The 16,461-nt window shown below is 36.4% G+C and overlaps 1 protein-coding gene across 3 annotated transcripts in view; it reads left to right on the top strand.

The window, feature by feature from the left end:
* LOC137173123 (disco-interacting protein 2 homolog C-like) overlaps nt 1–12,106 on the top strand; it is a 69,487-nt gene extending 57,381 nt beyond the window's left edge. For all 3 annotated transcript variants that reach the window (XM_067577851.1, XM_067577852.1, XM_067577850.1), the window contains 6 exons: nt 366–427; nt 1,082–1,139; nt 5,257–5,331; nt 6,643–6,817; nt 6,918–7,041; nt 8,149–12,106. In XM_067577851.1, coding sequence (XP_067433952.1) covers nt 366–427; nt 1,082–1,139; nt 5,257–5,331; nt 6,643–6,817; nt 6,918–7,041; nt 8,149–8,401 — 747 coding nt within the window. In that variant the 3' untranslated portion in view covers nt 8,402–12,106. The remainder of the gene's footprint in view (nt 1–365; nt 428–1,081; nt 1,140–5,256; nt 5,332–6,642; nt 6,818–6,917; nt 7,042–8,148) is intronic.
* The last annotated feature ends 4,355 nt before the right edge of the window (nt 12,107–16,461 follow it).

The following is a 16,461-nucleotide window of genomic DNA, read 5'->3' on the forward strand; positions in this document are numbered from 1 at the left end:
AGTCACCGTAAAGGCTTTTAAGATACCAGCTGAAACGTGTCCTTAACACAGAATATCGAGAAACGTCAACTACCGAAAGTTGACATTGAATCTCTAATCAGATCTTGTTTGTTCTTTCTTTGATCAATAATTGCTGCAAAATTTTGCAGGTTTTAGAGCAAATTCTATGAAGGCAAAGTCCTTGTGAAGCTGCTTGTGTTGAGACTTTTAATCATTGAGAACTTCGGCTTCTTTAGTTAAATTAATGTTTTCCTTAAACTAAAGCATCAGGAAAAAAAAGTTTTGTTTTAAACCTTGAATTCAAATTTCAAATGACACTGAGTCTCTGATCACATGCTTATTGTCTGCATTGTGATTGGCTGCAGGGCACTTCAGGACCGGACCCCACGACCGTCTATGTGGACATGAGGGCGCTGCGCCATGACAGGTACGACCGCGTCATCGTCAGCTTTTTAAAAAATTTTTTGGTTCTTCGCTTGAAAAGAAAACTAAAGAATCCAGCAAACTGTCGATCACTTGAACTCACCTTAATAACTCGACGTGTTTCAGACCTTCATCAGGTGAAATTCATATAAACAAACAACCATCCACATAAAGGCTTTTTACCTGCCAATTATTCCAGCCAATCAGAGGACGCTGGCAACTCCTCCCAATATGTATATAAATGAAGGTCAATGACAAACAGGATACTGATATGTAAGTATTATAAAAATGGTTCACATTGTAGAATAGGGCCCTCCAGGGATGTTAGATAAGAAAATGTCCCCAAAATCACATATGACACAATGTGCACTATAGTCTAAGGTAAAAGAAGGCACTGCAGGCAAACAGCCAGTAATCACTATATCACAAAATTATTCACATGTACAAGAAAACAATGCAAAGAAAATATGAGAAAAAGGACTGAAATGTGTTATTAAAGTGAGTCAAGAGATGGACAATGTTCAGGATTCTTTGTTTTTCTTCTCATGTTAAGACTTTTTGATCCTACACACCTGTCTCTATGACATTATGATATACAGGAACTTGTTTTATTTTGTTGCTCTTCACCTTATACAGTTTCCTCATGTGTGTGTTTCAGGGTTCGGTTAGTGGAGCGAGGTTCTCCACACAGTCTGCCTTTAATGGAGTCTGGAAAGGTGAGTTTGATTTAGATTTAGATGAGCAGAAGCTTTAAGGCGTCTACATACAGTAACATCTAGTTATGTTGCCAAATTCAAGCTCCAAAACACAACAAAATAAATCTAATCTTAAAAACAAACCGCCCGGTCAGTTCAATCATGTTAAAACCCCAAAACAGATACGATTAAAAACCACAGACGATCCCCTGGGATCCTCATTTAAGAGGTTTGTGTGACATTTATGTAAAAAACGAGGAATTAATATCAGACAGTGGAAGTTGTTTTCAAAATATAACAAATGAAACTTTCATTTTTCCACTGAGGAACATTTTAAATGAAGGGAAACTAGATTACAGTGAAAAAACCTTTACAGAGACACACAAGAAGCACTAAAAATGGCCGCAAATTGAAGGACAGAAGATTGGAGGATTATTTCTGCTCCGGACTGAATGTCCTCCCACAGTCGGTGACTCAAAACAGACAGCTGGTTCGAGTCCATGACGAGCCCTGAAACATCCTCCCTCCCCGTCTGCGGATACGTGGGTGTGGAGAGCATCGCATCACGTTTATTGGATTGTTACCAAGAGTGTTGCCTCGTTGATTGGTTAAAAGAAATGTTTGTATCTTGTAGTTTTCTCGTGATAACTGCTTCGTTATCTTAAGAAAACAAAAGGTCGTATACTTATAACTAAATAATTGATCACAACAATATGACTTTGACTTGGAGTCCTCCGTGCATCAGTCATCACAGGCGGGCAGATGGCACAGGAGGAAAATATCATAGCCTACAGTGTGTTTATGTCTCGCCCACGTTCAGTAGACAATAGTCACGTCAGTTTATTTATAGAGCACATTTAATACGACATGTCTGGTGTCCCAGCTGTCTTAAGACACATACCGCACCATCTAATCACAACTTGTACTTTTATTTTTGTTGTTATTAAAGGGGACACGACGTGCCTTTTGTGTTTATACTGTTAAACTGTGTCGCCTTCCAGTCAAAAGTCAGGGCTTCAACCTGCTCTGAACGCTCCGTTTGTAAAAATTACTTCTACTTCCTCTTCGTGTTGATGTCAGATTGTTCACACACACCTACAAACGGCCGTCTGTTGTTGCTAAGTTTGTTTCCGTGTGTTGTTCATGTTGTCAACTAGCATATTTCAGGCTCAAACATGTACAAATGTATTTTTAGAAGTTTATATTAGTAAAGAACAAGAAGAGTAGTGAAATCCTGCTACTATAATTTGTTTACGTGGCCTCCGGAGCCGACAGGAGCTGACCAATCAGAACAGAGTGGGCTCATCAGGAGGCGGGGCTTAAAGAGACAGGAGCTAAAACAGCCTGTTTCAGACAGAGGCTGAACTGAGGGGCTGCATAAAGGACCAGTTGAAGATAAATAAGGAGTTTTTAACTAGAAATCATGTAAATATATTCCAGTAGAGCCTCAGAATATTAATATATAGACCTGGAAATATGCAGAATATGTGTCCTTTAAATTCTTTTCTCATCCATGACTAAAAGGACAACAGTCGAGCTAGAAGAAGAAGTTAACACTGTGATCATAACACTGACTCAAGTAACGTTACGACAGACTGAACTAAGCTGAGCTAAACTGAACTCTGATCTGAAAGACAAACTTCAATCATACTGTTTAAAAGAGGGGCTTAAAAATAAAATTCAGACATCGAGGAGGAGGTAACAGGTGTTTTTGACCAAACCCAGAAAAAAAATGACAATAAATGTCCCCAAAAAACCTTTTAAAAATACAGTTTTGCAGCAGATTTACAGCACTAGTTAGAGAGGATACTGAGTCCTCCTGCAGCAGCATCACACATTTGCTGCTTTTATTCCAGGAGAAGATGACATTTATACTCATCTGATCCCCGAGCAACACTTATTTCAGTTTCTTTACAGATCTCTTAGCAACTGACAGCGCTGCATAAAGTCTAAATATATAACAGTCGGCACAGAGGAACCAGAACAATAATTGGTCCCATAACTTTGTACAAATACAAGTAAACGTTTGCAGACATGAGACACAAAATCACTGCTGAAATGATCATTTTCCCGTTAAAAAACAACCAAACATTATTCATGACTGTTTAATTAAACATCAGCTGTTCATGTTTGTTGTCTAAGATATGATTTCATGTGTGTGATGACCTCCAGGAGGAAGATGTACATCACCTGAACATCCTCACTAACCTTTCTTTATCTGGCTTTTCACTTGTATACATTACTATTTAACATGTTTGTTTGTTTATTGTGTACACCGGAGCACTGAAACAACACATTATGAAATACTGTAAATAGAGAATATAACAATAAACTCTCTTAAATACTTTCCCACCTAAATACATCACGTTAAATGTTAAAAAAGCAAGAAATGAGTTTTAAAACAAGGAAATTATTATTATGACATTATTAAATAACATAAAAGAGTTTTTTTAAAGTGTAGAAAATCTAAATGTGCTGATATAAATGCCTCTTAATTAACATTTTTGAGTTTGGTTCCACTTTCTAATAAGATGCCGTCTCTAAATGGTTGTAACTAATTACTTTAATTACAGTAAATTAATAATTTAATAATGTTTTATAGATCTAAAGGGTTATAGGCTATAACTGTTATCAATAAAACAATTATAAATGCTATTAAATTCTTATTAAATACATTTTATTGGTGAGGTCTGATGAACTAAAGAGCTGAAAGACAAATAATAAAAATATTTATTTAGCACTTATCAATACTGGAGATTAATATGGTCACCTTCTCATAGAAATGTGTTTTCAGAAGTGGACGTCGACAGGAAACAGTCGACATGTTGTTGTCTGATGACCTCAGACTGCTCGCAGGTATAAAGAGATATAAACTAGAACAAGGTCATGAAGTGAAAACTTCATTTCTGTAATAAACTGACAGCTGACGTGGTTACAAAACAAGTTCTCTTTAAGTTCCTCTATTTAGCATTTATAAGCAGTATGCAAACATTTAATAAATGGTTTATAATTCACTATAATGTAAATATAAGGATTATATTATATATATAACTACAACTGTGTTTTACTACAGTCATTCATTATCTGTTTATACAGCAGCCTCCCTTCATAAACACTTATATCTGCTTACAGGTGGATTATATTGTGTTATGAACCATTTATTAAATGTTATAAATTCTAAATATGGATAAACATCAGCCTGAAGTGATTTTTCACAAATGGAAACCCAAAAATATTATTAGAGACAGTTTATAACTGGTTTATATTATAGTTTAAATGATTTAATAACCATTAACGAAGCCATTAATCATAAATAAAGTTAAAGTGGTTCCTACCTCACTAAACAACACTGAAAATAATTAAAATGTGCGTGAATTTGATGTTTGAGCTGCAACTAACGATTATTACCACTATCAATTAATGTCCTCGTTATTTTCTCGATGAATTGATTAGTTGTTGGGTGAAAAATGTTTATTACTGTTTCACAAAGCTCAAAATTTAACCTCAGATGTCACAACCCAAAAATATTCAGTTTACTGTCACAGAGGACTAAAGAAACCAGAAAATATTCACATTTAAGAAGCTTTTTTCTCTTTAAAAAACATCTCAAATCAATAAATCAATCATCAGAACAGCTGGTGATGGATTAACCGTCGCAGCTCTGCTCATGTTTAACAGGATCAGGTTCCTGCTGGTTTCATGAGTTAACAGCAGTCCTGAACACCGACGGATCTGTTCTCAGAGTTTGATGAGACGTTCGTGTCTCTTCTTCCTCCACACTCGCTCGCTCAGAGAGAGAGAGAGACAGAGAGAGAGAGAGAGAGAGGACGTCATTCATCGATCAGCCCGCTACTTATTTTGACTCACTGTATGTGGGAGGAGAGAACAGAGATAAAGAGGTTGTTTATCGGAGGAACAGAGTGTTTCTCTCTTATAAACTGTTGTTCTGTGTCTGTTGAAGCTTTTTATTTAACGTCACATCATCAGAGAGACGATGTCGTGAACTGACACTTGAAATTTAAAGTGTGACTCTGAGTTAAACATCTGTGAGACGTATTCATGACAGAAGCAAAGACTCACAGAGAAGCCGTAACCGTGGCAACTGACTTATTATTTATCTTTTTTTTTTTTTGTCCAGATCCTGCCCGGAGTTCGCATCATCATCGCAAACCCAGAGACCAAAGGACCGCTGGGAGACTCGCACCTCGGAGAGGTCGCCACAAATAAACTCTTTATCGTTCTTTTTCTTTCTGTCTTTTTCTTTTTGTTTCTTCCTTTCATTTTCTTACTGTTTTTTCTTTCTCTCTTTTACTTTTCTCAGCTTCTTCTTTTTTGTTTCTTCCTTTTCTTTTTTGTCTCTTTTTACTTCTTTTTCCCTTTTTTCCTGTTTTGTCTTTTCTCTCTCTGTCATTTTCATCCTGTCTGTTCTTTTTTTATTTCTATATTATTTATTTATTTTTGTTTTTTGATTTTCCTTTTCTCTTTCTTTTCTTTTTTGTCTATTTGTTGTTTTTGGTCTTTTTTTCTTTTTCTTAACTTTCTCTTTTTTGTTTTTCTGTTTGTTTCTTTTATTTTTTCTCTCTTTTTTCTCTTTTCTTTTCAGTCCTTTTCTATATTCTCTCTATGACATCATCATCATCAGTCCTAAATAAACTCCAGTTCCTCCAGAACCTCCACTGGCTGCTTGTCCAGTTCAGAGTCCTTCTCCTCACTCACTAAACCTCCACACTCAGACCTCCTCCTGCCTGTCTGACCTGCTCCTCCTCCTCCTCCTCCTCCTCCTCCTCCTCCTCCTCATCCTCCTCTTCCTCACTGCTGCTCCTCTGACACCAGGACCGAGCACCAGACCTCCTCCCTCACCGATCAAATCACTAATCACAACTCACCTTTTCACAACTGCTGTTAATGTGTAATTAATGTTGTGTGTTAAATGTTTTTCTTTAAGTTCCCTGAAAAACGCTTTATAAATAAAATGTATTATTATTATTTCTTTTCCTATTTTTCTGTCTTTTTTTCCTTTTTCTGTCCTCTTTTATCTTTTATTCTTTCTGTTCTTTCTTCTTTTTTCCTTTTTATTTTTGTCTTTTCATTCTTTCTTTTCTCTTTTGTCTTTTTGTTTCTCTTCCTTTTTTCTTTACTAAGCTTTTCTCAGATGTTTTCTTTTCTCTCTGTCCTTTTCATTTATTCTTTTCCTTTTATTATCACACATCTTTTCCTTTCTGACATTTTCTGTCTATATTTCTTTTCTTTTCTCTCTTTCCTCTTCAGTGTCCCTCTGTGTGTTTCTCATTTGTCTCTTTGTTCCCTCCGTCTCTCTCCTGGGTGTTTTATTTCTAGACATATTTACATTAAGAGTTTGAAGTTTAGTTCAGCTGCAGCTGCCAGTCTGTCTCTTTCCTCCACTCTGAAATATTCAGTTTTTACTTTACTGAAAGTTTAAATTCAGTTTCGAGCAGCATCTTGAATATATTTATATAATATAATAACAGATTTTTGGACTCTGACTGTCATGCTCCTCCTGCAGATCTGGGTGCACAGCGCTCATAACGGCAGCGGTTACTACAGCGGTTATGGAGAAGAGGTTCTCCAGTCCGACCACTTCAACTCCAGGCTCAGCTTTGGAGACACTCAGACGGTCTGGGCGAGGACGGGCTACCTGGGCTTCCTGCGCCGCACCGAGCTCACCGACGCCAACGGAGGTCATTTTTCTCTCTTTGTCCCACATTTTCTCTTCTAATTCTCTACACCAGCACCAACGTTTCCTCTCTCTGTCCTCTGTCCTCTCTGTCGTGTGAACAGAGAGACACGACGCTCTGTTTGTGGTCGGAGCGCTGGAGGAGGCCATGGAGCTGCGAGGGATGAGGTACCATCCCATCGACATCGAGACCTCTGTCATCCGCGCGCACAAGAGCATCATGGAGTGGTAGGTTACAACAAATGTTTAAAGAGTAATGAACGTTGCTTTTCAGCTTGTCCTCTTCTTCTACACACGTGAAAATCAACCAAAGTGTGTCGGGCTTCCTCAGTGTTACACCCCAGTAACTTTATATTGTGATATTGATATATTAGGAGATATTATATGTTCTGGAAATTGAGAAATGATTCATAGAAGTGAATGTAAATACCCTGAAAAATCTAAATATTTCATCACATTGATGCATAAATCCGACAAAGTCAGAAATAAGAGATTTTAAAGGAGTAGATACTGTACTTTCTCAGTAAAATCTGACCTGACAGATCATGTGGTCTCATGGTAGACAGTATATCCAGTATATCAGTCATCAAACCAATTTTCAAACCAAGAGAAGACATTTTACTCCAATTTTACCCACAAAATGTAGTTTCTGACTACATCTATAGTGTTGATTGTAGGGCTGCAACTAATTTATCTAACTAATCTAATCTACAGATTATTTTCTAGATTAATCATTTGGTCTATAAAACATCATGAAATACTATAACTACTATATATATATAGTAAAAAAATTCTAGTCATCATTTTGTTTTGTCTAAGCAACTATCTAAAACCCCAACATATCTAATTTACTACAGTATAATGTAACACAAAGAAAAACAGTCAGTTCTCTTATTTGAGAAGCTAAACTATCAAATGTTTGTCATTTCTCTGATGTGAAAGAGGTTTCTTACCTTCTCCTTTAACCAGCTCTGCAGCTCTATGAAGCTTTTAAGCCTCTTTCAGCTCATAGTTTTGTCTTTATGGTGCATTTAATGTCTGGTTCAGTCTCAGTATTCTCGAGGTGTCGTCTCCAGGCAACTGTTTTCAGCAAATAAGCTCTGATAAATCCACTGTGCACCAAACAGCAGAAAGACAAAGTTAGAGACCAGCGGGTGAAGAAAGTGGAACATCTAGCAGCTAAAGAGTCAGATATCTGGATGAACATGTCGCTCTGTGTCTGTTGGATAACAACTTTATAATCTGGAGTTTTGCTGCCCTCTAGTGGCTAAAACAAGTCAAATACTGCAGCTTTAAAAAAAATAGATCCAGTCATAAAATCTTTGTCGTCCTCAGCGCCGTCTTCCCCTGGACCAACCTGCTGGTGGTGGTGGTGGAGCTGGAGGGTTCCGAGCAGGAAGCCCTGGACCTGGTTCCCATGGTGACCAAGGCGGTGCTGGAGGAGCACTACCTGATCGTGGGCGTCGTCGTGGTGACGGACATCGGCGTCATCCCCATCAACTCTCGCGGCGAGAAACAGCGCATGCACCTCCGCGACGGCTTCTTACAAGACCAGCTAGACCCCATCTACGTGGCCTACAACATGTAGCCTGTGTGTGTGTGTGTGTGTGACTGTGTGTGTGTGTGTGTGTGTTTAGGAGAGAGCGAGAGAGAGAGAGCGAGCATGCGTTTGTATGCCGTGCATATCGCCGTTGTTGTTCATTTATTTCCCCCCCCCCAAAATCAAGATGTACTGTATTTTTGAACCTGCATATGGTGTGTGGTCTTAAGTCGTCCGTTTTCTTTAAAAGTCGTGTTGTGCCGGTTGGTTGATTGATTGATTGGCTGATTGATTGATTGATTGATTGATTGATTGCTCAGTGGTGGTATGACCATTTTTCACACCCCCGTTTAATCTCGTGACCGTTGACCAGGAGCTTGTCACTGTAGAAAGCCTTATAGGGGAAACACTGTGTACAGGGCGGCAGCTCCGCTCGTCACGCCGCGTGTCGTTTTTAGGAGGTAAAAGTAGAGCGAGAGAGAGAGAGAGAGAGAGAGAGAGAGAGAGAGAGGAAAAATAATAAAGACTGTATCTGTCATCATGTTTTACTGGTCGATTCAAAAAGAAAAAAAAAAAAAAATTTCCAGATTTGTGGTATTATTTCAATTAGAACAGGGGCAGCCAGATTATTGTAAAAATATAAATATTGTACATAGACATAATAATCTATATGGAGAGGTACCGAAAACACGATGAGGTATAGTAGCCCCTATATGCAGCTCTCTCCACCCGCACCCTGTGTGTGTGTGTGTGTGTGTGTGTGTTTGCAGTGTGTGTGTATGTGAGTGTGTTCATCCGTCTGTGTTCATGTGTGCGACAGGGACGTTTTCTGTAGTTCGAATGTGAATCAAACGCCGACTACAAACAGATTTTTATCCACAGACGATCAAAGAAGAAAAGCTTTTATGAAAAAAAACTTGAAAAAGCAGAAACACTGAAAAACATCCCCCCCCCCCCTCCCAAAAAAAAAAAACACACAAAAAAATACACACAAAAAAAACCCACACAACTGGATGTGTTTTCAGTGTCCAAAGTGTCTCAGAAAAATCACACAGATTTATCTTTTCTGAATCTACTTTTGTTCTCTTGTGATCTTTCTGACCTCTAAACTATTTCATGGCAAATAAAAACACCACAAATTTAAGCAAAAAGCAAGTGCAATGTCTATCAATAAAGTAGTTATTTTAATCAGAATTCCAACATGCACATTAATCATCATTTTTCATCATATCAGTCAGCCGGCTTTTCACTTATCTTACTTAATTACTTGCAGTAAAAACCTGTGAAATTCAGTCCCCAAAGCGTCTTTCTTTCTTATCGAGCAAAGTGCACTGTGAATATTAAAGAAAAGAAGGGAAGATTATTGTTATTTAAAAGGGAGTTTATGGGAAACGAGGTGTTGTAGTCCCAGTTTAAGATCAAAGGGAACTGAAGACTCGACGGCTTCGAGGTGTCGCTGCAGTTGTTTTACATTTACTTATTTAAAACAGCCAATCAGAGAGCTGCTGTTGGGATAAAGGGAGCTCCGGATAAAGTTTACATGGGAAAGCTGTAGCAATAAGGCCTAAAAAGACGTTCTTCACTGCAGGGATTCATCCTCTCTACACTCAACAAGTCCAACTGAAATTAAACTACTTTCATTAAACTTTTTTTTGTCTACTGCACCGTATATATCTGCTCTGTGAATGACTTGTCCTGTGTTCTCCTTTGAGAATCTTTAGTGAAATAATTTAAATGTGTTTTTTTACATAGCTGGAGTCTTTATTTCCATACAGCCAATCAAATCTTTGCAGTGATAACGTGCCGTTCTATCATAGGCAGAGCAGAAGGTCACACTGAGCCTGATTGCATCCTGCTACACAACAACAACCCACGTTAGCTTTCCTGCTAAAGTCTTCTTCTAATCTAACTTACAAACATGAACACACGTCTCGTCCTGCAGCTTGTTGAACGAGCCGCCAAACAAACATTCACCGGGGAAAAGTGCACCGCTAACAGTTAGCAGCTAGATAGCTAATTAGCTTAGCTGCAGCACATTAAACAACATGTAAATATACCTGCAAGTGTCACTTTGGACCCGTTAGATGCTGGTTTGGTTCTTACTCTTTAATACCACTGCTAACAACATGCTGTCTGTCCATGACTTGTAGCTACAGTCTTCATTCTAATAATACAAAACTTTTAACAATACATTTGAAAAACATGGTGACATTATTTTTGACTGAAAAATAGCGACGACTAAATGTTATTTTAGTTGTTTTAGTTAGATTCACTCAGTCGATGATGTGAAACATTTAAAAGTTGTTTTTTCTTTGTTTTTCACAATCACATAGTCTTTTATTTCAGGACACTTAGATTCTTTGTGATTATAAAATGAAAACATCCAAACAGACTGCAGCATCACTTAGAAATATTAAGTCTCTGCTCAGTATTTGTTTCCTAAAAATTAAGTTCAAGCACAAAGTCGACTTAATGAAACGTCAGAAAAACTAGAAACTTAGAAGAACCTGAGCAGACAGATACTGATGAACAACAGCTACTTATTAATCAGCACGTTGGTTATTATTGTGGGAGATTCCTGATCTGATCTGTTATCAATAACAGAAGATTTTTCACATTTTAAATATTAGTCAATGATTTTAATATTTTTATATTGAAATCTACATAATTTCATGAGAATAACAACCTCTTGGTAAGAAGTGAAAACATCTCATTAGCAAAATAATAAAAAAAGTTGTGATTAATTTAAGTTATACGGCAAAAACCTGCATAACAGCCTGCATTTAAGCATCTTTCTGACACAAATAACAACAACAAAGTGTTTATTTGTTTTCATCCAAGACAAGAATCCCCAGTAAAGAACGTCCTCTGGGCTTTCGTACAACAGTTACCACCTGATGTGCACTGACTCTTGAAATATAGTGAGAATACAGAAGATTAAAGATAAATATTTAACTATAATAAGATTTAAAAATATCACTTTATCCCAAAAAACTTCTTCTTTCTTGGCTAGCTGTGAAATATGAGAATTACCTGCACAGTTTGGAGGGACGCTGCAGGTTATATAGAAAATTTTATTCAAAGTGTCGACGTTATTTAAAATAATTCATAAAGATGCATCATTTGTTTACATTCCTGTGGAGAAAAAAAAAGAGTATCTAATGACATCATCTCATCGTTCTTCTTCTTTGTTTCTTGTCGACGTCGTTCTCATCGTCTTTTATCATCGTTTGTCTTTTTATCAGAAGAAAAAAAAAATCTTTATGCATATCAGAAGTTGCTTAGCGCTTGTTTGGCTAACATAGCAGTTTGGGTTTGTTGGTAGCAGCGTAGCGGTCATGTTTCAGTCCCTGAGTGTGTGTGTGTGTGTGTGTGTGTGTGTGTGTGTGTGTGTGTGTGTGTGTTAGAGAGAGAGAGAGAGAGAGAGAGAGAGAGAAAGGAAGAGGTGGAGGATGTTGAACAAGAAGGAAATCCCATCAGAGGACTCGTCTGTGTGTTCAAGGCTGGATGGGAGAGAGAGACCGCATGGTGTGTGTGTGTGTGTTTGGGTGTGTGTGTGTGTGTGTGTGTGTTAGGTGTGTATGTATGTGTGTCTGTATATTGTATGTAAATAGTGTTGATTTTGTACGGTACAAGTGTGTGTGACTTGTTTTGTACACATGATAAAAAAGATTAAATGACACTTTTATAAGAGCCTGCTATTGGCTCACCGTCACACTATACAGTGCAATAAAGTGCTTTGATTGGCTACAACCGAGACTGTTTATTATTATTATTTTTATTAGTATTATTTGTTTTTTTTGGTCTTTATCAAACAAGGACCAGGCACAAAAAACATTAATCTCAAAATACACACACACACACACATTACACTCTCCATCACACTAACAACTGTGCAGACAAATCTAAAAGCACACATCAACATATAAATATCAGCACATCCATCCAGCACAACTATAGAACTACAGTTCATTACAATTTAAACTCTAAATCACGGTGAAATTAATGTCGACATGACTGGTTGCTAAATGTCCAGTTTTTTTGCACAATGAGGAAAAAGAGCTGGAAGCATTTTCAAGTGTTTGATGGACGTAAATGAAACAGCAGATTGTAGAAAAGCAGTCTGCCGCAGAGGGATGTTAACGTCTGAGTTTAGTTTATTCTTATTCATTTTATCATTATTGTCATGTGATTAGTTTGTCCTGAGTCTGTGGACGTTTTAGTGTTTGAAGTTTTTTGATTTAATAATTAGAACTCGATTTAGTAATTAGTGCTCTCGATTTAAAAACTAGAGCTCTCGATTTAATAATTTGTGCTCTTGATTAAGTAATTAGTGCTCTCAATTTAATAATTCATGCTCTCAATTTAGTAATTAGTGCTCTTGATTTATATTATAACTCGACTTAGTAATTAGTGCTCTCAATTTAATAATTAGAGCTCTCCATTTAATAATTTGTGCTCTCGATTTAGTAATTAGTGCTCTCGATTTAGTAATTAGTGCTCTTGATTTAATAATTAGTACTCTCGATTTAATAATAAGTGCTCTAGATTTAATCATTTGTGCTCTCGATTTAGTAATTAGTGCTCTCGATTTAATTAGTGCTCTCCATTTAATGATTAGTTCTCTCAATTTAGTAATTAGTACTCTCAATTTAATTAGTGCTCTGGATTTAGTAATTAGTGCTCTCAATTTAGTAATTAATGCTCTTGATTTAATTAGTGCTCTTAATTTAATAATTAGTGCTCTCGATTTAATAATTAGTGCTCTCCATTTAGTAATTAGTGCTCTCAATTTAGTAATTAGTGCTCTCGATTTAAGTAGTGCTCTTGATTTAATTAATGCTCTCCATTTTAATAATTAGTGCTCTTGATTTAGTAATTAGTACTCTTGATTTAATTAGTATTCTCGATCTAATAATTAGTGCTCTCGATTTAATTCATGCTCTCGATTTAATAATTAGTGCTCTCGATTTAATTAGTGCTCTCAGTTTTGTAATTAGTGCTCTCGATTTAATAAGTGCTCTCAATTTGCTTAGTGCTCTCAATTTAATTAGTGCCTTCAATTTGATTAGTGCTCTCAATTTAGTAATTAGTGCACTTGATTTAATTAGTGCTCTCGATTTAATAATTAGTGCTTTCGATTTAGTAATAAGTGATCTTGATTTAGTAATTAGTGCTCTTGATTTAATAATTAGTGCTCTCGATTTAATAATTAGTGCTCTCGATTTAATTAGTGCTCTCGATTTAATAATTAGTGCTCTCAATTTAATAATTAGTGCTCTCGATTTAGTAATTAGTGCACTTGATTTAATAATTAGTGCTCTCGAATATAATTCGTGCTCTCGATTTGATAGTGCTCTTGATTTAGTAATTAGAGCTCTTCATTAAATAATTAGTGCTCTCGATTTGATAGTGCTCTTGATTTAGTAATTAGAGCTCTTCATTAAATAATTAGTGCTCTGTGTTTTTTCCCTTCAGGAATCTCATCTTCCTGATTGTCTCCAATTATTAAAGAATCACAGAAAACAAGAGTTTTCAGGAAATTATCAAGAAATTTAATTTCATTCCTAGTTTGTTTGAATTTAGATGAGTTGTTGATGTTGACGAACAAACAAACATGCAACATGCGACCACCTACTGATTCAATTTCAGCTTTTGATTAAAATTCCAAAACATCCCCACCAGAAACCAGAAACCAGAAACCAGAAAAAGTGAGTCTGGAAGCTAATTTAAAATTAACTCAGAAACTTGAGTCATAGGTACTTTAAAGGTTCCAGCTGTTCTTCATCTGGACAGATTAATAGTCACATGATTAGAACCAAGTAAACGGACAAAGAAGCTTTTCATGCTGAACATTTTTGTCATGTAAACGTTCAATTCAGAAACTGATCACAGTTTGTATGAAAGATGAAAAGTTTCTCAGGTTTGTCCTCTGATGTGTAAAATCAGAAGGCTGCAAAGTTTATAAAACAAACAGCAGGTCTCAGCAAGTCATTTTGATATTTAATGAGGTTTGAATCATTCCTGATTCATTAAACACAGTCGAATGTTACATACTTTAATAATTACCTGTTTGTTAGTTTTCCAGTGTGTAATTTACCAACATTAAATACATATTCTATTAGTTTTTACATTTATCTCGATTCTAAGTGATGTTAAACGTCCTAAAATCTTAAACATGGCTAATAATGAAGTAAAATTCTTTATAAAACATCAAAAATGTCTTGCTGAAAAGTAGCTGTGGTGCTATAATTAGCATCCCTGAGAAAGTGAAGGTTGTTGTGTTTGCAGGTTGTTTCAGGTCAAACATTTTTAATTCTGCTGCGTTCAGCCCGAAAACATCGACGAGGATCCATCAGAAACTTCAGCGAGAATCATCAAACACACTTCAGTCACCGTCACTGCTGCGCTTTGTTCTTTCTTTATGATCCTTCTTTCTTTCTCTTTAATCTTTTATCCTCTTCTTCTTTATCTCCTCCATAATCCTCCTGTCAGCGACTCCCTGCTTTTAAACAGATAACTGACCGCAGAGGTTCCTCATACTGGTTTCTGTCTCCATGACTACACACATATTTAAAACATTCTCTCTATATTTTGCTTTGTTTAATTAAATTTACCTAAAATAAAACAAATATGATATATCAAAAGTCGTAAAATGATTTAAAAACCTAAAATTTAACTGTATTCTTAAACGGTAGCCATAGCAACCTGCAGTTCTTGGAGAGAGGCAGCAAAGATTTATGGGAAATGTAGTTTTAGTTTGGAGAAACAAGGCCAGTGCATTGTTTGGTAGCCTTTAAGGCATGCATACAGGTTTTTAAATAATCTCTTGTCATATTGAATCGTCTCTCTGACAAAACAATCTCACTACAAGGTCCATTTAGTAGCTGTACTGGAGCTTTTGACCATATCATAGTCTTCCCAGCATGCATTGTTGGGAGAGTTTTAATCTCAGAGACTCTTACTTTTTTGTAGTTTGAAGAAAACACATGATGGAAACTTGCTGTGTGACTTTGGTACAAAGTGGCTCCAGCTGCAGCAGCCACATCTGTAAGTTATTTGAAACAACAGAGGAAGTGACTCTTTAAATTTAAAAAAAAAATATATAAATACCATCATCTACACTTCACTGTTCTGTGTCACAGCTCTAATATTCATAACAGGTGACGGCTGTGGGTCAAACAACAGCATGAGAAGAATTATCTTACATCTCTACTGCAGTTCCTTGTTGTAGAAAATCCCAAATTCAACACAGTTTGATAAAAAGGCCTTTAAATGTTTGGATTTCAAAGTTACCACCGACTAGATCTGTATCTGATCTTTTGCATTTTAATGGCTGTGTTTCTTTTGTGCACAAGATGCTGCATGCAAAAGACAATAATTCTGCACCAACCTGAATTATTCTAGAAAAGTTTAATGAATGAAACTCATGAGACGACTTTGAAGGAATTATTAAACCTGAGTTAAGTTAATTCAGTAGAGAAGCTTAAATTTCTAAGTTGAACCAGCTTAATATGTTTTATATTGTTGGAAATAACTATAACTATATATATCTTTATGGAGAAAAAATAATACTTTTGCAGTTATATGGCAACTTAAAATTGCTTAATTGAAGTATTTACTTCACCTCAACCAGACTTCTTCCTCTCTGTCCGTCCCTTTCTCTCTTCTCCCAGTTTTCCCAGAGGCTGACTGGTTTTATTGGCTCCCTCTTGCTGATAATAGAAACTGGAACCAGAAAAAAGTAGACAAGTAAAGTTCATACATCCAAACATTATTTACAGGAATGCTCATAAAAGAGCAACAATCAGAAACAGACACAATAAAACAGTTTCAGCGTCTTTAAGCATCGAACTGTTTAGTGTAAAAATCAACTTTTTCCTTCCTCCTTTATCTTTTTACTTTCTATTTCTAATTTCCTCTCCTCCTGTGTGTCTGATCGGACTGTAACTGCAGTAAAAGCTTCAGTCGATTATGTATTTAGAGTCATAAATGACTAAATGATCTGTGGTTTCAGCTGACGGAGGTAAATTCCTGCATTCTTTCATCCGCCGCAAATACCAGACATTAAATTTACAGCGACGTCCAATATGCTCAAAGGATGTTTC

The sequence above is a fragment of the Thunnus thynnus genome, chromosome 21, assembly GCF_963924715.1.
Source record: "Thunnus thynnus chromosome 21, fThuThy2.1, whole genome shotgun sequence".
Classification (NCBI taxonomy): Eukaryota; Metazoa; Chordata; class Actinopteri; order Scombriformes; family Scombridae; genus Thunnus; species Thunnus thynnus.